General features: G+C 37.6%; 1 protein-coding gene across 2 annotated transcripts in view; it reads right to left on the bottom strand.

Moving 5' to 3' along the window:
- AKT3 (AKT serine/threonine kinase 3) overlaps positions 1-23,877 on the bottom strand; it is a 215,104-nt gene that overhangs the window by 71,495 nt on the left and 119,732 nt on the right. For both annotated transcript variants that reach the window (XM_045537212.1, XM_045537213.1), the window contains 2 exons: positions 19,529-19,654; positions 949-1,060 (listed from right to left, as the gene is read on the bottom strand). In XM_045537212.1, coding sequence (XP_045393168.1) covers positions 949-1,060; positions 19,529-19,654 — 238 coding nt within the window. The remainder of the gene's footprint in view (positions 1-948; positions 1,061-19,528; positions 19,655-23,877) is intronic.

Genomic DNA, 23,877 nt, shown 5'->3' with positions numbered 1-23,877 from the left:
AGTAATCACACATTACCATCTACTCTACTGATAAAAGAAATTTTTCTTTTTTTGGTCAGGGTCTCACTATATCACCCAGGCTGGTCTTGAATACCTATGTTCAAGTGATCCTCTTGCCTCAGTCTCCCAAGTAGCTGAGACTAGAGGTACACACCACCACACTCGGTTCAAAAATATTACTGAGATAGTACTTTACCATTTTTTAAATAAAATATTAGATAAGCCTGTTAAAAGTTAATTTATTCACTTGAAAAATAAGGTTAATAACATTTAACTTCACAAAGTTGCTGATTAGGATCAAATATGTTAACATATGTGCAGGAAAATGATTTTGTGATTATGGTCACTGGACCTAAATCAGTATTAGAGACACCAGATAAAAGAGAATTAAGATAGAATTGGAGGCGTGGAGCCAGGTGCAAAAATTAACAGATCAGGAGATGTAACTGTGGCTCTGATGAAACTGGTGAGCTGGTTACTAAAGTGTTGCCACTACCCTCTTTGGCAATGACAATAGTCACCACCACCACCCCTTGAGCTTAGACCCAATCTCAGAATCCTCATCAATATAATATTCCAGGCCACCATTTGCAATTAATCTATAATGGCACACTACTTGAAACTTGTTGCTATCACTAGCCTCGGAATTTCAAATATGAATACACTCTATTATTCTACCATTTCGAAAAAAAGGTAGTTTGGTTATAAAAATGTCTCGTTAAATTCATATTTTAACCTTTAAACGTTCTGTTTTCTCTGAAGAAGTATATATCTTATAGCATGCCTAGAGGTTCTGATTTGTTATTTTGCAAGCTCCCATTATTCACATATACCAGAAACAGAACAATGAAGACTATAGATTTTATAAATATATTTTTATCTATTTACAAATGATACAATCAGGATCAATCTTTAGATTGACTGCTGCTTTTTAAATAAATTTCTTACCTTTCCTCTGGAGTATCTACATGAAATGTTCTCTCTATAACAGTGGTCCACTGTAGACATCTGATTATAAATGTGTTTGGCTTTGGTCGTTCTGTTTTCATTAACTGGCATTCTAGAAATAAAACAAAATGTATCTTTAAATATACATATATTTAAACCAAGAAGTAAATAGCAGAAAACTAGAGAATTTTAAACAAAACCCACTATAACCTCACAGCTTTCTACCGATCTCCACACGAGGTTATTCACAACCTGACCTTAGAATTTCTTTCCAATCCTTCCCTTCACCCGTTCTGGCCACATTAACCAGCTAAACTACACTATTTTATTTTCCCCAAAATGCATCTTGCTCTTTCCTATATTTATACGCTTCCTCCAGCTATTCTTGCTATCTGTAATGCCTGCCATTTATTTTACCCCTATCCATGTGCATCACCAACAGTCAAAATAATTTTAAAACAACGAGAATCTGCATTAGATCAAAAATTCTCTGAGGATAAGGTCTATATAATATTTGATTACCTAGTATTATCCCTAAACAGAGCTAGTCTCAAATAAATAAACAGAATGACTAACATTATCCCAATTTAATAATAAATATGTGCCTTGGCTAATTAAAATCACATTTTTTAAAAACAGCTAAAAGATAATCTATCCCTAATGCAATAACTGATTCAGGCAAGGATCATCAATGAATGCTAAACTCATTAGATAAATAACTGATAAAGAACTAACTCCTGCAGAGTGCCAACATGTCAAACCATAGATTATCTGCCAGACATGGCGTGGGGGTTGGGGGTGTGGGGTGGAGGGGCAGTGGGGAACTTAACTTTATAATGAAGAGATGAAGCTGCTGCCACCTTAACCCAGTAAGCAGTGACAGCATCACTAACAGTTGGGCAACCAAATATGAGGCACCTCCTGACATGATCTAACATGGAGTACACAGACTTACCAAAGAAACAGTCTGAATAAAAATACTGAACGTGAATCTAACGGAATCTTTAGATCTAATTTTGATTTCACAGCAAATATAGAGGTAAAGGAAAAAGTTAAACAATATCCAGTAGAAATAATCAGAATTCCAGAAGAGAGGACTTTCTGTAGGACAAATGGCCTGGCCTCTTTATTAAGTGAATGCACCAAAAGTGGAGAAGTCAGTCAGACAGGGGACACAACCCTGCTGGACTAGAAGAGACATAACAATGTGTGGTCCTTAATGTATTCTGGTTTAAACAAACCAGTTTAGGCAACAACTGGGAAATGTGAGTATCAATTTGTATTAGATAATACTGAAGAGTTATAAGTTTTATTAGGTGTTATTGTCGTACTGTTAATTATGTAGGAAAATGTCCTTACCTTTCAGAGATTCATATGGAAGAATTGTGGGATAAAGCTGTCATGATATCATAATTTTAAATATTTTAACAAAAAGGTGATGCAAATATGATAAAATGTTAACTGTTAAATCTAGGTATTGGGCATACGAGACTGCAATAAGCTATTTTCTCCATTTCTCTCTGTGTTTGAAAATTTTCATTATTTAAAAAGTCAAAAATAGAAACCCCCTCCTAAATATTAAATTCTTTCCTCAAAGTGTATACCAAAATAAAGAAGGCTTGAACCATTGGATGTGGAAATTATTTTTTAAAAATAAAATGTATCGACTAAGAGATACTTCTAGTTAATAAAACTCATTTAAGTCAAGTTAAGCTTCAGAATATTTCATTGATCACTGAACCTGAAAGGTATCACTCCTGGAAGAATTAGTTTATTTTAGATCAACTCGAATTTACAACTTAAATGTTTCAAGTTTCCTGTATTAATGGGACAATTCCTGCTCATGTATCTTCAAAGTTGCTTATCGGTGCACACCAGAGTGAAACAAACAATATACACATGGATCAAGAGGCGGACTCCAAGTCCATCTCCAAAGCACCTGCACCGAATGCTGTCCCGCCCCCCACACTGTCCTTCTTCCTCGCCTTCATTTCACTAGTAAATTACCCAAAGTCATCATCTCCAAGAGTGGCCTTTGTTCCCTATTCCTCAGCCATTTAGCTAAATTGTGGTTTCTATCACTCTCCTGAAATATCCTTCTCATCAGATATTTTTTCCTTGTTCTCATTTTCATTTCTAGGCTGCACTTGATGTTCCTGGCTCCCTGTCCTTTGAGTCCCTCTCCCTTGACTTCCACCACACTGACTTGCCTGGTTTTCCACCATCTCTGACCTAAGTCTGTCTCAGGGCCTCTTCTCCTAAATGGAGGTGGCTCCTTTAGGCTCAGATCTTTGTGTTATGCTTTTACTTTCTAATTTTGCCCTTAGTAAATGTAGACTTTCATTAAACTATATTTATTATGCACCTGCACTATGCCAGGCAACAACTTAGGCACTGGGAATGCAGCAGTTAACAAAACAAAGTCCCTACTTTCATAAAGCTTTTATTTTTTCAAGGGGATGAGTGGTCTAGCCATCAGCAAGCAAAACAATTGCATAACGTAGTAGGTGCTTCTAAGTACTATGAAGAAAAATTAGGCTGGGCAACAAGGTAGAGTGACAGTGAAGTGGCACTGTTTTAGAAAGAATAGCTAGAAAGCTTGTCCCTTAATGAAATGAGAGGCCAATGCAGATATCTGTGAGAAGAGTGATGCAGGTGGAAAGAACAGCAAGTGCAAAGCCCCACAGCTGGTGGGAGTCCACAGACAGGTTTGCAGAACAGCAAGCAGCCCAGTGGGACTGGAACAGAGAGAGTTAGGGAAATGGTAACAGACGAGATTAGATATAGCCTCAAGGAGTTGGTAAGGACTCCTTTAATTAATTATAAGGAGGCTCTCTAGTCAATCATCACCTGTTGCCTGATGACTCTCAAACCTGCTCCTCCAAGTTCCAGCCCTTCTCATCAAGCTCCACCCCCATATGGCCAAACTGGCATCTCTCTTCGGAGACCCTATTATTGCCTCATTTACAACATATCCACAAGGGTTTTGTTTTTTTGTGTGTTATCTTCCAACCGGAAAACTGCTATACCAGTACAGGTTTTGTATTCGTTTTATTTCTGTATCGCTTTCCTAATCACCCAAGAAACACTTCCTCAGTTATCTTTGACTCACCCCTCTCTTTCAACCCTTATGGCTAAGCCAGCGACAGCGACAGTCAGTTAACTTACAACCACCCCTTCTTCTCGCTGTTGACAGCCAACCCAGGAACTTAACAACCAAAACTTCCACCCCTGAAACGGCCTCCGAGGTGGTCTCCCTTTCTCCAGGTTTCTCCTTCTCTAAGTTGTCCTACATCCTACTGGCCAGATTAGTCTTACTCAAATTCTTATTCTGTATGTCATTCTTCTCAAAAATATTCTATACTCTACAGGACAACGGTTACATTTCTTAGGCTGACTTTCAAAGCTATTCATAAGCAAGCCCCATTCTTTAAAAAAAAAAAAAAACTTTGAACATCTATTCCTCCCATTAAAACTATCAGTACCTTCTCCTGATAAATATGCCTCTTCGTTGTCCCCTAAACATTCCCTGATCATTATTAATTCAGGATTTAACTCATGCTGTTTTGCTCACCTGAAACACTTCCTTCCATTTTACCCAGAGTTCCAGTCATTCAGGATCTTTTCTAATTATTCCAATCCATACTCCATACCCCTGAAGATCTACAATCCTTAATATTTGTATCGTTTATGCTAGTACTTTATCATATGTTGTGATTTGACTGTTACAAATGAATCTCCTCAACTATATTGTAAGCTTCAGGAAATTCGGAGTATTTCTCATAGTTCTTTTCTATTCATCACAATCTAAGCACATACAGACTGAATTTTAAGAAAAGCTTCAGGAAACATTTCAGACACAATATAAATTTATCACAAAGTAATTTTCTTTTTCTTATAAAAAAAACTTCAATATTTGAAAGTTCACGCTCTTTTAGAAACCAAATTTACTTTATGATCTCTTTCCACCCAAAACCTGAGATACTTATATCTTGAAAACCTAAATTTTCCAGTTTAGACCACTTCTAAGAACTTTAGTAATAAATATTCTAGAAGAAAAATATGTGCTTTTAAGCACATACATATATATGTTTAAATGAATCCTAATAACATCAATTTGAAAAAAATTATGTATTTAAACCCTAGTCACATTTTTAATTTCAGAGCAACAGTTCTAACACTTAAGAGATAACCATCTTTACCTATGGAAAGAAAGTAGTAGAAAGGATTAAGTTTATAGAATAAAGGATTTTTTTTTCCCTTGGAGAAAAAAAGCAAAAAGTAAAACTACCGATCCAGAGTAAAGCACAGAATTGTCCAAATAAACAATGAATTCTGGAAGATTATAAACAACTAAACCCAGTAATTTCATTAAAATCATACATGAAGATAGCCAAACAGTCATTATGAGAATCTGATCTCTCTGGAAAGCACCCTCTAACTTCTCGAAACTAGAGAGAGGGTACAGATGTTTTTTCTTTCCACTCAGGAATTCTAACTTCAAATAAGGTATCCCGGCCTTAAAACGTGCCATAAAGAGGTCTCTGGGTCTTTACTATACCAAAAAAATACTTAATTTTAAAATCTGGTTTAAGTGATGCATAGTAAGCCAAATGAAAAACCTATTAATCAGTTCATTCATTCATTTCTAGAAGAACAGGAAAAATAAGTCTCATCTTAAATCTTGGCCAATTCAAGTTAGTAGAAAAACTTCACTGCCCATTATATCCTTATCCAAATTTTTTTTAAATCATTAACTACTAAGTAATTATTTTTGCATGTTATCAGTTGCTTAAGGTTTCATGTAACACTATTTCTCACTTAATCCTCCCAGTAAAGTCCTAAAGTATTTTCATCATTTCTAGTTAACAAATTTATAAAAGGAAGCTGTTTGATTTTTAAGTCACGTGTTCAAAATCATCAAGCCATTAAAGTGGTAAAACTGAGTCTCAAATCCAGGTTTTCTAGCTCTAAATTCTTGGCTCTTCTTTTTATATCACATACTGTTTTAAGGAATATTGGTTGCTTATAAGAGAGGAAGTGAAGTTTTATTTCCTTATAATAAGCTTCATATAGAGTTGACCATTGAACATGGGTTTGAACTACCTGGGTCCACTTATACATGGATTTTTGTCAACAAAAGGTACACAAGTGTGCCTGCCTCCCCTTCCACTACCTCCGCCAGCCCAAAGTAGCAAGATCAGCCCCTCTTCCTCCACCTCCTCTTCAGCCTACTAAATCTGAAGATGAGGATGAAGATCTTTACAAAAACCCACTTCCACTTAATGGAGAGTAAATATATTTTCTCTTAGTTATAATTTTCTTAATATTTTTCTCTAACTTACATTATTGTAAGAATACAGTATATAATACATGTAACATACAAAATATGTGCCAGTTGACCGTTTGTCATCAGTAGGCTATTTGTAGTTAAATTTGTGGGGAGTCAAAAGTTATACACAGATTTTGGACTGCTTGGGGGCTGGCAACCCAACCCTTGTGGTGTTCAAGGATCAACTGAACTTTACTTCTAGTCTTATGGAAATAAACTGGATAGAAACAAGTGACATACAGAGATTGAAATACACACCCCTGAAAAAAATTGACCAATCTTGTTATTTAGTATTCATGCTTTAAAAATAATTGCCACCTATGTCAAGGATATTACATTTAAAAGCACCAATGAACTCTGATCATAGGATTATAAGATAGTAAAAATTCTAAGTGATAAACTGCCAAGTGTTACTATACTGCTTCAGGATTTCATTGTAGAAATTACATTTGTAAAATGTCTTTCTGTCAATATCAGATTATTGGAACAAAGTTGGGAGCATATTTAAAATATTTATTAGCCAAAATGTTAAAAATCAACATGAATTAACATGTAACCGAAGTTGCCCAGGGTCTAATATCAGAACTTGTTCAGGCTTGTCAGTTTAAGTCAACTTTGCTGATTTCCTTGCCACAATAATCTATATATGAGAATAAAGAGCCACTATGAGGAAAAGAATAGAGATGTAACTTCCTAAAGTCATAGAAATTTCAAAGAATTTGAGGTAACAGTAAATCTGTAAATAATACAGTTTAACAAAAATATTTTAACAAAAGGTCTGTTTTCACAGGACTATTGTAAAGTTCAAAGGAAACGATGTATATAAAATAATGCTATAAAGAGAGGATAATCTGCTTATTTTTAATTACCTTATAAGAACATTCTCCAGAGACAGAAACTTTACCAGTGTGCTTTTGGAAGCAGTAACTGTTGCTGGTTGGATCATTCAATTATCATGAACTATTCTGGCAGGTTTCAAAAGCATTGCCATTTTAAAACATAAAAAATGTCTAAAAATGCAACCATAGTAATAGATTCTGAGTGCATGGGTTGGGGGGTGAGGGAGAAAGACAATGACAAATTGGTCCAAAAGGACACTGAGACTTCATAGTTGGAGGACTATTGTGCTGACAATTAGCAACAGAGGAAGCAGAGCACAAAACAAATGAATGAAAAAAGCTGAACTTGCAATGAAAGACCTTATTATAGTGCAGAAACATTATTGTAATAAAGGGGCAATGTACTCTCCTCTACAAAACTTCCAAACAGGCACCCTAGGCTCTTTTCTCTTCCCCTGCATTTCATTTTTTCATTAGCATCTGCTTGATTATGTATTATTTCCAACCCAAAAGAATGCTTCTGTATCTTTCCTAAATTCCAAGGCTTAAAGGTCCTTCCCCCCACTGTGGCCTTAGGCCTCATTTAACTTTACTCAAAATAAATGCTTTTAAATTAACATAAAGATACGGGATGCGGGACCAGAAGGGCAGTAATTTAGTAAGTAACAACTCAGGGGAAGCCACAAAACATGTGTCCCTCAAGTCCAATTTGTTAAAAATGCAATGATTATATAATTTATAGCAAATATCCAGATTATTTTATACTAAAACTTAGTATCTCCCCTGTGACTTCTAAGACATAATTAGAAGAGCAATACTGAAATCGTCACATACTAGTGACTCCTCTGCATGAATTAAGCTGCAGTTACCTTAAATGGAAGTATCCAAAAGCTCTGAAACATACCTTCATGTACTAGTGAAAAATGACCAGATTTGATCCATGATGCTGAAAAACTAGTCTAGAGGCATGGAAAGCTCATACCTTCTGAACTGCCCACACTAGAAAACCTCTCACCTACCCAAGGCCCTAAGGTAGTCAGAGATGCTTCAGTTAGGTAGAAGTCTGGAAAAATCATTGGTCTCGAAACCTGAAAGCTATGGGCTTATCTCCCAGCTGTATCAGTTAAGAGATACCTTACCACTGGGAAATCCCATGAGCCTAATTTTCCCAGCTATAAAATAGAAAAAGTATTTATCCTACAAGGACATTAGCAGGATTAATAATATAAATACGTAGCACGTATGTGCTCAACAGGTGGTAGTTTATTATTATTGATTCTTAATAGACCCAATGTTTCAAAAAATCATCTGTTGCTGATAGGCCAATCACTGAATTTAGACAAAAGGACTTTAGAGATCCCTCGCTCTACAGATGACAAAACTTTGAGGCCGGGGATGGTTATGTGATCGGCTCAATATTACATAATAAATGACTTTCACATAATCAGCCACCTGGCTACGATGTTTATATTTGTCCCTCTGCTCTAGCACAAACAAGTATCACTGTCAAACAAAATGCACCTCTTGACAACAGTGAAAGTCCGCTGTTAAACCACTGTGTGTAACACTTGGCATATCGCAAAGTTTCTAAGGGATCTGACTGAACCTTACTTGAAGAGAGTTGTCCTCTCTGAATCTCACTTATGATTAACCGCATTCAAGCCAGGTGTTAGACCAGAGTTCAAATCACAGTTCTGCCATTTACTCGCTTTGAGACTCTGGGAAAGTTTTTTAATCTTCCTAGGTCTCAGATTATCTAGTCTTTTTTTAAAAAAAAAATAGTGTTAATATTTATTTCATGTTGTTCTTGTAATGACAAATGCAATTACATAAAGCACCGAGACCACAGTAGGCTCTTTGAAAGCGTCGGTTCTCTTCCCTTCCTTTAAACTCTGATCCCCCCAATTCTCTGTGTATTAGTTGTAAGACGGGATTAAAGCACCAAATATCATGGGCATGCCATCATTTTTCTAATTACAATTTCAGAAGCTAATCACATACAATTTTCTTTCTGGAAACTAAAAATTTAAGTTAAAAAAAAAAGGCATGCCAAAATAAATATTCAACAAATAAATCAGGTGGGTATCTACATTTAACTTAAACAAAAATGATCTATAAATGCAATTCGGTCATCAATGAATGTTGTCAGAAAGGCAAGCAAAAAGGGTTATTTTTACCCTTCAAATATGGAAGGGTGTCATGGAGAATACTGGGAACAGTAATGAGATAAGAACAACAGTCAAGGATCCTTAGCTCAGCATCAAAGGCTGGCTGGGGTTGGGTGGTGTCACACTCAGTAAATTTTTACCTGAAAAACAGATATACTGACCTATTAATTTAATTCAAAAAAATTCTACACGAAATCTACCACACTCATCCCACACTGCAGGTGGTGATCCTCCCTGCCCACTTTTACCCTCCACTTCCCATCCACACCACCCCAACCTTTGCCACATAAAAGAGGCACATTTTTTAAATAAACATATTAAGAGATAATATAGTCTTTTCTGAGCTAAAAGCTATAGTTTAAAACCTTTTTAGCTAAAAAGAAAAAACGCTCTTAAGGTGGGTTTTTAAAATGAAGTATTTATTTACATGAATAAAATTATTTTATATTCTACTGGAAGAGATGAACAGCAAAGTTACTATGGCAACTGCACATAAAACACCGAGTAAGCTAACAGGGTACCCAGTGCCTAACGGAGACCCCGAGAAAACAAGGGCTGGTGTGATTAGGGCGTTCTGCTAAATATTTCAAGTGCCATATTTAATCCTATCATTTATCCTTTTTTCCTCGTTTGATATTTTTCGCTCTATACAGGGATAGGGAAATAACATACCATCTGGAGCTTTCATTCATTGCTGAGGATTTCATCCCCATCTAGTTCAACAAGGAGAAACTCAGCCAAAGTTTCTCAGAAATAACTTTTCAAATTAATGCTATTCTTGTTACCTGGAATGTACTTTAGCTTTGGAAATCTCACTGTTTCTCCGAACAATTTCCATTTCCAAGGAGGTTTTTTCTTGATGATCCAGTCTTTAATGATACCTCCTTTTCGTAAACTCTAACTGCATATACCAATTGCAAAACTTGCTTCAGAACTTAGCCACGAAACATCTCAAAGCACCAGTTCCAGGAGTTTGTGGCCGATTTTTGCTACCAGACTACAAATTCTTCAAAGCCAAAAGCTACATCACATATCCGTGGAATGATGAAATGAACCCAGGATTCTAAAGTAGCATTATGTTAGATATGGGATCATACTCGGCCTCTGCCATTGGCCAGATAAGTGACCTAAAGCAAGTCACGTAACTTCTCTGAGTCTCTTTAAAATGGGGAACGCGATACTTACCTCACACTGTTGTTGTGAAGATTAAATGAGATAACATAAGTGAAAGGGCCTGGTACACAGTAACGCTCAAAGAAAGCTTGGTTTCCTTTCTGATTGCCTTTAAGCCCCTCAGTACCTGGCACAATGTTGAGAACATAATAACCCTCAATAAAAACTTTCTAAATTGTCATTAGAATTTAGACTGCCTAAAATATATTTAAATATTAATTCTGATAACTCCCAGGTTTCCCAATTGTGTTACATTAAGTCATACACAAACGCACACGCGGTAGGAAAATTTCAAAGCAGAGTTAAAGCGTGCAAGGTTGTTATCTCAGATAACTAGAAAAGAAAGTCAAGGAGGAGTCAGAGGTAATGGTATTTAAAAATGGTTGAGTGACAGTAATTATATGTAAGCCGTTCTCTTACTTAAGTGTCCATGGATAAGTGATATTGACTCTTGTTGACCTTAGGAAAAGATGAGTGAGGAAGAGAGGCAGAGAAGGAAGGAGGGAGGGAAAAGGAAGGGAATAAAGGAAGGCTGATTACACTGGAATCTCTTTTATATGCTATCACTTGATATAAACTATTGAAGCTGATCACTACCTGCCTGCCTTCCCCTAAAAACAATCCCCATTGCATTCTCCACCTTGCAAAAAAGCAGTAATCTAGAAGCAAATTAATTTTAATTTTTACTCCAATGGATGGTAAATAATGGGTCCTCTTGGATTTGAGGATTTTATTTTTTTTAAAAAACAAAAGCAACATCTTACTGAAAAAGGAGATAACAACAGTCACACGGGCCTTCCTCAGCTCAGCCTGCAGAAGGCTTTGTCTTTCAACGGCCAGGTTCAGAGAATTTGGTCTGTACCCAGTTCCTCTATTTCTCACCCAAAGCCTCAAGTCCGATCCACTGGTGCTGCCTTTGGAGCCACAGTGATGTCCTCTTTTTTGGCCAGAAGGAGGTCACGAGCAGGGCTTGGGAATCTCTCTCTCTGTTTAGTCCTAAGAAGGACTAACCCCTACTAATCAAAGTCCTTGGCATTAAACTAAACCAGGATTTTTTCCCCCAACCAAGCAAGAGCAGCTGGCCTCCACTGCAAGACACTGTTGTGAACAGGTTCTTTAAGGAAATTCATTAAAGCAGTTTCCTCCCCACTCCTATGTAATTTAGCCAAAGGAGGAAGAATGACTGCCAGTTAACTCAATTCAGCAATTATTAATGAGCATCTTCTATCTCACGTTAATATTTTTACTTGCATAGAATTTAAGAATTTACAAAGTGTTTTCGCATATATTATCTCATTTAATCCTCACTGTAAGCCTGAGAAGTAGGTATTGTTAGCCCCATTGTTCAAAGTTGAGAAAAGTGAAGATCAGAGAAGTTATGTGATTTGCCCGCAGTCACACAGCCAGTTAGTAAAGTAGCAGAACCAAGACTCAAACCCAAGTCTTCTGTTCCAAGTCCAATAATCTTCCAGTATACCAGATATTGTAATAAATGCTACATGATATTCTAAAAGTGAATATACATAGTCAAATTGTCTTCTAGAAGTTTATCATTTCCTTTGAGTCTACATAAGCCCCCATATTCCTTTATATTCTGATGTATGGGGCCCAGAAAATAAAGACTGCAACTAGGAAGACTGACTTCAGAGTACACCAGGAAAGACGGGTGGGAGAGCACAGAAGCTACTAGAAGAAATCTGAGTAGATCACCTACAGTGTTATAATGAAGGAGGTATTAAAAATAGCATATAAATAATTTAGTAGGAAATTCAAAGGACACACACATACATTTATATTTGTAAAAGGTGTAAAACTGATGAAATCTTTCAGAGACGCAGAGGGCTGCTTTCACCCCTGGGAGCTAGACTTGATACTCTGGACTGCCACAGTCATTTCCATTAAAATGGGATTATACTTTCCCCCTTTTTTTTTTTGCCCATTTGTTGTGTAATGGGGGTGGGGGAAGTAGGGAATAGTGAAAATTCTGGGGAAATTTTTTTCTTGTCAAATTGGAGTGTGATTTGAATTCGAGTGTGAGGAAGGAAATATGTGACTAAATATGGCATTGTTACCCTGTAATGTTCTAAAAAACTATCTCCTTTTAAAATGATTTTTACAAAGGTTTTCTCCATTCCCAATTCTAAACTTGGTTTGTGAGTTAAATTTTGCACATATATGAACATAACACCCCCTCTGATAATGGAGGCTAGAAGAAAAATTTGATTAAATTTATGATTCACTTTATGACAGATTTTTAAATTAGGCATCTATTAGTGAGATACAGCTATTATCAGACATACCTTTCCATTTGTCTAAAAATCTAATGGGGTAAAGATAAATATTTAAGGTGATAAATATCCCAATTACCCTGATTTCATTATATAAATAAATTATCACATGTACCCTGAAAATATGTACCTCTAATATATGTCAATAAAACATAAATAAAGTAAATTTTTAAAAAGCACCAAATCTTCAAATGATCAAGTACATTAAACAGTTTAAAAATCACTCAAAACAAGAGGGTTAGGAATTTTGTATGTAATTAAACCTAACAGAATGTAGCAATTCAAGTCAAAAAGAAAATGTATGTCACACAAAGGAGTAATAGGGAAGAAAACTGAAAAGAATTAGGGTATAAAAATCATTATAATTTTGGCAAGTGTTTGATTGTGGATATATAATATACCAAAATAAAACAATTCAGCTTGCCCTTGTGAAAAATGGGGAGCATCTGAGATTTTTCTGAACAAGGAGATAGTATTTGCAAAGAAACTATTTTTAAAGATAAATCTATCCTATGTATTGCTTCCAAATATTCCAGAAAAAGAGAATATTTGTAGGCAAGATACTGATTAGGAAACTTAAGATAATCCAGCAGGGATTATTTTAATAAATTCTGATGAAGAACAGAGCTAGGATGGTAGCGGTGAGATTGAAATTAGAGTAGACAATACTTGCTGGTTGACTCGTGCTGTTTATCGAAGGATGTATCCCTTCCACTACACAGTAACAGATAGGTCTTTTTTTCTTTTAATCGAATACTGATTTGGAAACCCAATGTTCAAAAAATTCTAATGGTTTTCAACTGTTTTCTATTAAAAACATCACACTGGAATTCAAGACCTTCCACAAACGATCTAATCTTAGCTTTTTTTTTCTCCAACATAAATTCTCTATCCATCTACGATATTGTCTACACAGTTCACAAAACAAGCTACTCCTTAATTTCTGACTCATTTGTTTGCTTATTTTGTTAACCTCACTGAGAATGTCCTCCAACTCAAAACTTCATCAAATCCTATCCTTCAGGGCTCATGTTAACTTCATTTCAAGAATAAATTCTTAGTCACCCTAGTTAAACTTTACCTATTGCTTCTCTCAACTTCTACAGCATTTGTTTTCTATAAAATTCATTTTGCCAATTAATTCCATTTTCCTCCCATTGCTATATGTTCTACGTGAATGTCCTCCAGAGTCAATGATAGATTTTTACATATAAAAAATTATATACTCCTTTTACTGGCTAGTATGGGTATAATGATCAACCCTTCAAAAGTAAATTTTCTGATCTCTCATAATCCATGTATATTTATGTAGTATATATTTACACAGTTTGTTTTTCTAGATTTATAGGGTTATTATTCTAGAGTGTATAATCTATTACGCAAGACTAAGAATCAAGTTATAAGCTTTTTTCCTATCCCCACTTATGTCCAGTAGAAGGTCAGTAGGATTATCCCTAATCATTAATAAAGAGTCATGATTTTTCTACTTCTTTAAAATCTCTGACTCTAGTATTTATTCAGAGATAAAGACGGTTTTTGATAATTTTAAGCCCCATAATTTCCTTCTTTCTTTCAAAGGGATAGAAAAATAGGTTAGAGAGAAAACATGTCATTTCATTTTTTTAAAATTGGGATAAAAAACCGCAGACTGACCTACATTTTATAGAAGAGATTAAGGGAAAGTTTCAGACAAGAAAGGGATATTGTCAGGATGGATCAATATTCACAGCATAGAATAAGGTAGAATTCTAGGAGGTGCTTCTTGGGACACAGAGAGTAAGAAGGAACCAGTCAGACGTAGGATGAGTCCCAAGACGTGTGAAATTCTCGCATCCTCCATTGAGGAGTCATTTCCACCGTAGGATTGAGCAAGCTACTGAATATGAGAGAAGCTGGTAATTGTCCAAATGTTAGAGATCATGACTATTGGATGGACAAACTATTTTACACAAAGTATCTGTTAAATGCAGCCCTGCAATAATGTGTGTATCCTGTATTATTTTTTCAGTCAAAATGTTTGTGTCTATGTACAGATGATCTCAATCTACAATGATCAGAAATCCATCAAACCATAACTGAACTTCACATATAGTTCATATTTGATTGAACCAAAGAAGGATGAAGGTCAAATATTATCTACATTCTATTGTGCATGCCAAAGGATACCCAGCAATTTCAGTGTTGGAACTGGGGCCCCAAATCATGTCTCGTCACTCTAAATCTAGGGAAAATGTCACAGTGTAGGGGTGGAGGAGGAGAATAACATTTAAATGATAGTGGCGGGATTCCAGTTTTAATCTTGATACTTAACTACCACTACCTAGTAAGGCAATCCAACAGATCACTGAATGTCTAAAGGCCTCATTTTTCTCATCTAAAAAAGGAGAAATCTAGACTAGATGTTTTTAGACATTCTGTCAAAAATGTTATTAATATTAAGCCATAAAATGTAATCACAAGGAGATACAAAGTAAATAAAACTAAGCTCTTTTCCTGAAAATAACTCGAAGATTAGTGGATGAGACACGTATAACATCCAGAAACAACGTCTTAACAGCAAAAGGTAACAGCTTTGAGAAGGGCAGAGAGAAGTAATTTAGCAAGGAATGGGGATGGGAATTTAAATCTCAACTAAGTCTTAGATGAAAGAAAAGTATCCAGGCAAATAGAGGACCAAAGAACATTCCAATCAGAGGGAATAGCATCAGCAAAGGCTCCAAGTTAAAAGGCAGCGTAGGTTGTATAGGAGATTATAAATAGTTTAGTACTGTTGAACCATCATTGCAGTGCAGAAGAGAGATGAAGCAAGAGTTGAAATCAGAGGCCAGACTGAAGAGATCTTTGTGTGATATATTAAGGAAGATGGACTTTATCCAGTAGGCAATGGGGATTCAAGGCAGGGCTTTGACAGGGGAATGGCAAGTTAGGATGCACTTTTAGAAAGACCACATACAGACGTGTGAAGGAAGAATATAAATGAAACAAACTAGAGGCAGAGAATCTAGTTAGGATCTACAGTAGAGATGATGAGGACTCATTCTAGGGTGACAATAGGAAAGGAGAATAGGTTCAAGAAGAAGCAAAACCAGCAGGACTAGAGCAGACTGGGATCAGGGTGAAGATGTGAAAGGGGAAAAAGGCACGGAATGATCCAGATTTCTGCTCAGAGACAGAGACAGCACTGAGATATTGAATATAAAGGAAGAAACAGACCAAATTATCTTGAGTTCAGCTTAGGACATGTTGAGTCCAAGAAGTACCTAGGTAGAGATGTCCAGCAGCCAACTGAGAAAGTAACCAAATGCTCAGGAAAGAGGCCCGGCCTGAAGAGATTTGAGTATGGGAATTAAGCTACATACAAGTTGTAACTGAAGTGCGTGTACAAAGTGTGAAGAACCCTCAGCCAGACCCTGTTAAATACCAAAATTATGTCCTAGGCAAAGGAATAAAAAACAGGAGAGTCATCCCAGTGTGACCACAATTGGAGTGGTCACCCTAAGAAAGAGAGGGTGCTCAACAGTACAAAATACAGCTCGGATGCAAATCCAGGAAAAAATAAGAGCTGAGAAATGTCTACTAGACTTAATGATGGGGTTCAGAACATGCTTCCCCAAAACATGGAAGCTTGGCATTTGAGTAAACAGCAGGAGGAGGAAGATCACTCTCATCCTCCTCCTCCTCCTCTCCTGAGGCAGGTCGTAAAACTTAGGAAGAATTTTCTGACCTCCCCCTGAAAGAGGTCATAAGATCCTCATTCTAAATGTGCCCACCCTACACCTAGAGGAAACGAACAAATCCACTGAACCCTCTGAAGACACAGGGACAGGACACAGAAGGACCTGAACAAACAGGCCTTGCTACGTTTGGACAGTTGATTACCATTAGATCATACCCATGCTTTGTCCAATCACACTTTCTCATGACTACCTCCGCATCAAACCCTAAGCATAAAAATACACAAGTTTACGAGTTTCTTTGAGTATCCATTTCTGAAGGCTCCCATATCACTTAAATTTTATATTAAATAAATTTGTATGTTTCTCTCTTGTTAATCTTCCTTTTGTTATAGGGGCCTCAGCCAGAAACCTAAGATGGAAAGAAGAGAGACTTCTTTTCCTCTACTTTAGCAATTAAGTGGTCACTGGAGAATTTATTAAAAGTGGTTTCATCCAAGTGAGGAAGGGAGGAAGCTAGCCTGCAGTGGATTACAAAGTGTTAACAATGAGTATAAAACTCTCTTTTTGAAAAATTTAAATCAAAATGGAAGGATTCGAAATTTAATGAAGATTGGAAAGATCAATCTCAAAGTCCCAGTTCTCATACTCTATTTTTTTCAATAGGGATAAAAAGCCTATTTTAGTAAAACTTTATTAAACTCTCATATATTAAATTTGAAGTAACATTTTAATTATCTGAAAAATAGGGGATTCATACTGTAGCTATCGAGGGGCTATATGTATATATAACATTTCCCAACATACCTTAGAAATAGCCTGTAAAACAATCTTTTTAAAATATACCTAAAGAAGGCCAGGGTAAAATGGAAACTATTGGTAAAGTAACCCTCTCTTGCTCCAACTGTTTCTTCTCTTAATGCCTCATAAAAAACACTTTTGTCACCCTTGGCCTGCAATACCCTTCTCCTCTGTTTTAATTTGCTTAACTCCTACTCACTCTTCAAGGGCCTGCTCAAAGTCCCCCTCACAGAATCACAGAATGTTAGGGACAAAAGGGCCTTCCAAATCCACTGAACCAAAGTGTTTCCACTGTGGGGATAACAGAACAAAATAAAGATCAGAGCGTTCTAGAGAATAACCTGCCCAAGGGAATGCTGCTCACAGGCTGTGGCAAAGCTGAAATTTGAACCATTTCTTCAACTAATGCCCATTTCACGAGACTCATTATTTCTCTAGGTAACTATCATTTATAGAATTTAAGACCGCAGTAAGTCAAGCTTTAAGAATAATCAATTGCAAATAATTTATTGAGTCGAAGATCCAAGTTAATCAATCACACTTCTGAAAACGAAGGAGCTGGTTTACAACTTTACTTGTTACTTTGAATCAACTACCTACAACTACTCGATTATGTGAGTGAGGATTACAGATGTCGAATAATATTTATTGCATGGATAAATAAGCTGACTGTCAGTCACTAAATAGGATCTCTCCCCAAGAGTGCAGCATTTATTTCAGCCTCTGCCAGTGGAAGTGTTGGAGCAGATGTTGGCAGACTGTGACATACAGTATGTCTTTAAAACTTGTTGGGGTGTGAAATTTCATAAGGTCAAAAAATGCTGCATTTTGATCAGCAGATACTAGGAATTCTGTACTTTTATAAATTACTTCAGACAAACCAATAGCATTTGCTAGTAAAACGGACAAACTCAGAAACTACACTAGGTTTAGGCAGGGCATGATAATACATGCTGCTTATGTTTTAAAATCTAATTTCTATCACTTTAAAGCAAATGTTCACCCAAAGGATTTTAGAATGAAAATGTGTTAAGTCAATATAAAACACAAAATATTATTTCAATTGACAATAGGATTTAATAAAAAATTTTCTACTGAAAGAAAGCCATTATTATTTAATAAGCATTTTGATAGGGGAAAAAGACATTTCCCTTACCTAATACATACATATATAGTGATCTCATCTTTAAAAAATAAAATAAAATCCTTACATAAGAATCCACTGATATAAACAGAGAGGGCTTTTTTTTTTTTTAAGTTAGTATCGTTATCATTCATATGACTTCACAAACCCTTATCCCTTTGGTTTACTGTTTTATCTTTTTCTTTAAAAAAAATACAATATCCATTCTAACCTACTTAGAAGGGTTAATCTGAATAAAAGAATAGGGGCAAAAAAGGCTGGGGTTCTTCTAATGGTAAAATGAATTTTATAACATTCAAGGATTTTTGTTTTCCTGGATTTTTTGTTATTTTATTTCATTTTTTAGCTTCAATTTTCCCTCATATTTTTTCCAAATGTGGCTGATAACATATAACCAAAATCAAAATTAAAGATATCATCTAGTTAAAGATTTATACCTCAATAATACAGACTAGGTACCTCTTATAGTTCAACTTACCGTAAACTCAAAATGCTTGACTTCTAAATTAACACAGAAAGCCTCTTTTATTAATTAATCAGTAAATTTGAACAGTCTGAAGAGCCTACTCATAACACAACTGTCATTATCAACATCATCATCTTTCACTTTATTTTGTGCTGTTCAAGCAAATACATAATTTCTAGGTAAGTTATAATCATGTTTGTTAGATATTTGTAAGGAAGAAAAATTTAACTACAAACATAAAATCTTCCCAGAAAAATTATTTCTAATGTAAATCATTTGTTTCCCCTCATCATAGAATCAATCAAAAGAGCTCAGATTCTGATAGAAAACTTTGACTGGAAATGCACTAAATACTGCAGCATCTTACAGCCAAGTTCAATCTAGCAATCAAGTTCAAACGGCTTTGTTTACATTTTATAAAGGAAAAACCTGAGGTACGTATTTGGGGAATTGTATTCGTCACCTTCTAGTTCTAAATACAAAAAATATTAAACTATACTGCACTGTATAAGACCGCATATTATTGATAATCCCTATGCCCAGGAACTGAAATTCTATCAAAGCTGAAAATTTCTCTGCTATTCAACATAAACCCAAACTTTTTCACAGGATTCTCATATATCCTAAGATGTCTGACACATAAAATGACACAAATAAATAAATACAAGGTCAATCAACAATTATAATTAACTTACTTGCCACTGAAAAGTTGTTGAGGGGGTAAGGTAAATCCACATCTTGAGGTTTCTCTTTATATCCTATGAATGAGCCATCTGTCTTCAAAAGGAAATATCTTGGCCTCCAGTTTTTTATATATTCTCCTACATGAGGAAAGCACGCATGTTAATGCTGAAAAAAAAAAAATGAACAGCAGCTTTTATGCGAAAAATAAATTGTGGTACAATGTATGTCCTACAACACTGGTCTCCAAAAATTGAGTTAGGCAATTTTCTTTTAACTTAGCTTACAAAAGAAAATACATAAGCCTACAATTAAGATTCAATAAAAACCCAAACATGTTTTGTTTTTAATGATTTCACACTTTGATAATTCATTTGCACCATTATTCCTTCGGAGAATCATTCATCTGAGTACACATTTTGTTCAGTTTTTCATTTTATCAGACGGTTGTTAGAGCATATTTTCAGCCGTTTTAAAAAGCCTTGGTAAATCATCCACACAGTATCAATGGGTTTCGATGAAAAACACTTATCCTAGGAGGGGTATGAAATAGATATTTCTCTTCCATGTATCAAGTACTAATTGTGTCATTTTCTTAAGAAAAGAAAGTATTTTCATTATTGAATCTTGACTATAACTTGTTTAAACAGCATTTTATTGTTCACAGGAAAATAACCTTTTGTACAAGGCTGTTAATAAGTCAAGAAAATGAAAGAACATGGGTTAACAGGGTTTAAATCCATACACAGACTCACACATACACACACAAACGTAAGAATTGTTAAGAACATCTGGTACCGTACCAAGTACATGATAGTCAATAAATGTATGCTTTATTGGACTTTGAGATAAGCTATCACCTAAACACCGAAGTACACATTTTTAGCAACCGGATTAGCATTTGCTTACCTACTAAAGGACTCTTCCCAATTGTAAGCAACAGAAATGCTCCATGATACCCCTAGAGCTGGAAAGCTATCTGGTCTCATTTTTCAGTCCTCTTCTGGATGTTTCTACCTGCTTATTAAATCTCAAATGCTTAGTCATATAACTAGAAACAACTGAAAACGGATTAAGTTTCCTTACAAATCAGCTTCTTCTCTTGACTCAAGCTCAAACCTAACTAACACCTGACAGCTCCCTCTCCTTGTCCTATCAGCAGCTGGGACACTACTGCCTTCACAGGTGTCTCTGGTGGAGCCTAACCTAAACTGGGCCCTTCATACCTTCCATGTGCCCTTCTGCTGATACTCAGCAACTGCTTTCCCCCATTCCATTCAATCAAGTCCTGTCCATCCTAATCTATCCATCACCTCCAGATTAATCTTATGTGCAACACTTTCACTTTACCACTTTTCTGCTCAAAAATATTATGACTCTTTACTGTTTACAGTCTACTCTTACCATAAAATATAAGGTCCAAGTCTCTTACTATAAAAGGCAATCTCACCCCAACAGATATTTCAGATGTGGAATCATCCCTCCAAATCAGCAAATCTCAGAACTTCTTTACACCCTTAAATACTACTGAGAACCCCAGTATAGATTGTATCTATGATGTTTACTATATTAAAAATTGAAAATGAGAAAATTTAAAATTTTCCATAAATTCCTTTCAAAATAAAAATAAACTCATTGCATGTAACACAAATAACGTATTTTTATAAAAAATAAAAATTTTCTAAAACAAAAAAACAGTGAGGAAAGCAGCATTGCTTTGCATGCTTGCAAATCTTTTTAATGTCTGGCTTAATACAAGACAGCTGGATTTTCTTTTCTGCTCTTGCTTTCAAACTGCTGCAGAATGTTATTTTGGTTGAATTACAGGGGGGAAAAAATCTGGCTCAAAACAGGTAGCTGGAAAAGGGAAAAATACTCATATAGCCATGGATAACCTTCTTTGATACTACACCAAAATTTGACAAGGGATAATTTCTCAAGGGGTAGTTGCAATGTGGAACAGAGACAAGAGGGCTGACCAGCAACACCAGCTGCCAGATCATCTCAGAAGGAAGAAAAAGTTTTAGATGAAAAAGAAAAATCAATCAATCATAGATCGGGTGTAATTCTGAGGGAGAAGTGCCAGAACCTACCAGGGCTCCATGGGCAGAAGCTGCAGAGCAGAGCAAGGGGAACAAGCGGAGCTGACGAGACCCCAGAGAGGCCGAGGGTCCGGCGCGCAGGTCGGCGGGGCAGCCCGCTTCTCCCATCCGCAGGCGCCCGAGCTCCCGAGGCGCCTTTCTACCCCCACGAGCCCCGCAGCTGCTGCCAGTGAACTGAGAGCTTCTTGAGGACAAAGGACCACCCTGCCAGCCCCTTTCGGGCGCGTCCTGTGACCACAGACCTAAGCCGAGATGGCAGGTGCCATGTTGCTTCTCCACCCACGGTGCGCTTTTGTCCTACCCGGGGGGCGTCAGCCACACAGTTTTTGTCTTGCTTGTTCCCATCCAAATATTTCCCATCTCTGGCCCAGACAGCTGGAGCCACAGGGGGCCGGTGGGTTTCGGGGGACCTGAATGACCCCAGAGCCTAAAATTTCAGAGCAGGCTGCCTTCCGGAGAGAGGGACAGAGGTGACCCTAGCTTTCTATCCAGACACTTTTCCTCCCGTTCCCCCCCGGCGAAGAGAGAGGAATGAGCCGGGCTCTGGGGAGCTGCTGCCCCCCCGCTGGTGCACACGCCACACCTGGGCTTCCAGAGGGGGGGGGGGCTCACACCTTTCCTCCTGAACACCTGCAGGGCACCAAGGGCTGCGTGCGCTCTGAGCTCCCTGTTCACCAGCCCTCCCCGCTGCTGCCTGGCTGGCTGCACCCCCAGAGCAGGGCACACCCCGAAGTGGAGGGACATCACCCCATAGGCAATTTGGGACCAGCAAGCTTCTCCCTGGCATGGTCAGGTACTGATACTCAGGGACCCGAGGACAGGCCCGCAGGCCAGAACCGGCACCCCCAGGACTCAATCATATTGCTCGGGGGCACAGAGGGGAGATCTGTGAACTCATCTCGAGAGGCACGGGAGCCCGGGTGGGCAGAACTTAGAAGAGAGCGCAGTGTGGGTCCCAGCCGCAGGGCACTCGCGGGGCACCCCTCCACCCACAGGAAAGCCATGCTCCCGGCCCACAGGCCCACCGTGGAGGAGCTCAGCTGGTTTGAGCTCCTGCCTGCTGGCAGACGCCAGAGGGAGAACTTGGGGCAGGGGAGGTGGGAGAAGACTGAAACCCTCTCCTGACAGCCAGACAGTGGCCCCACCGCCACAAGTGCACTTTCTAGCTTGGTGGGGCCACTTCAGCCCCTCCCTAGCATCTTTCCCCAGGAGCTGGGAACAGACCTGTGATCCCTGCCAAAACAGCTACCTTACCAGGTTTTGTAGAGCCCGAGGGCAGGCCGACCCAACCTACCCCGCCAAGCCTCACTCCTGCACGCACCTCTGCTGTCAGGGGGAATAAGGACTCACCTGAAGTTCCAAGGCCCCACCCACCACCTGGGGCATTCAAGAGCTTCCCCTGAGGGGCTAGAGCTGGGCAGAGATCTCAAAAACAACACTGCAGCCCGTTCCTTCTGGCAAGCACCACCTACTGACAGGGAGGTCAGTTTGCACAGCCCTTTACAGCACTTACTGACTCAGTCATACAGGGCGGGGTTGATTCTTACCCACAAGCACCACCTGCTGTCTCAGAGGGTACACTGAGCAGGCCAAAACAATTCACGCTGTTAAGAAGACCACGGGGCTTCAAAGACCTCCACCCTCCCTCATCAAAGAGAAACAGGGAATCTGCCCACACACACAGCTCACCACTGCTACAGGTGACAAACAACTAGCAGCTGAGAAAACCATCACACGAAGGATATCCATAACCAAGGCATCCATCCAGAACCTAGATTGACATCAAAGCCCCACTAAACAAAGCCAAAGGTTCTTACCCCACATACGCTACAGTCCTTTACAAGTATGTGGGGTAGGAAGCACCACCTAAACAAAAGAAAATCCAAAAATAAGAAGTGATAGCTTCCCCAGATGAGAGGAAATAAGTGAAAGAATTCCAAAAGTATGAAAACTCAGAGCGAAAAGACACCCCCAAAAGGAAACACCAGCCCTCAAGCAATGGATACCAACCAAAATGAAAATACTGAAATGACAGATAAAAAATTCCAAATATGGATTGTAAGGAAGCTCAATGAAATCCAAGAGAAAATGGAAAACCAACTCCAAAAAACCAGAAAAACAATTCAGGAAATGAATGAAAAATTCACTAATGAGATTGACATATTAAGAAAAAAAGAACAAATAGAAATTGTGGAAATGAAAAATTCATTTAAGGAAATACAAAATACAGTGGAAGGTTTTAAGAATAGACTAGACCAGGC

Source organism: Lemur catta, chromosome 25, assembly GCF_020740605.2.
Source record: "Lemur catta isolate mLemCat1 chromosome 25, mLemCat1.pri, whole genome shotgun sequence".
NCBI classification, from domain to species: Eukaryota; Metazoa; Chordata; class Mammalia; order Primates; family Lemuridae; genus Lemur; species Lemur catta.
The sequence above is the reverse complement of the archived record's forward strand: the minus strand, read 5'-3'. Positions and strand labels throughout refer to the sequence as shown.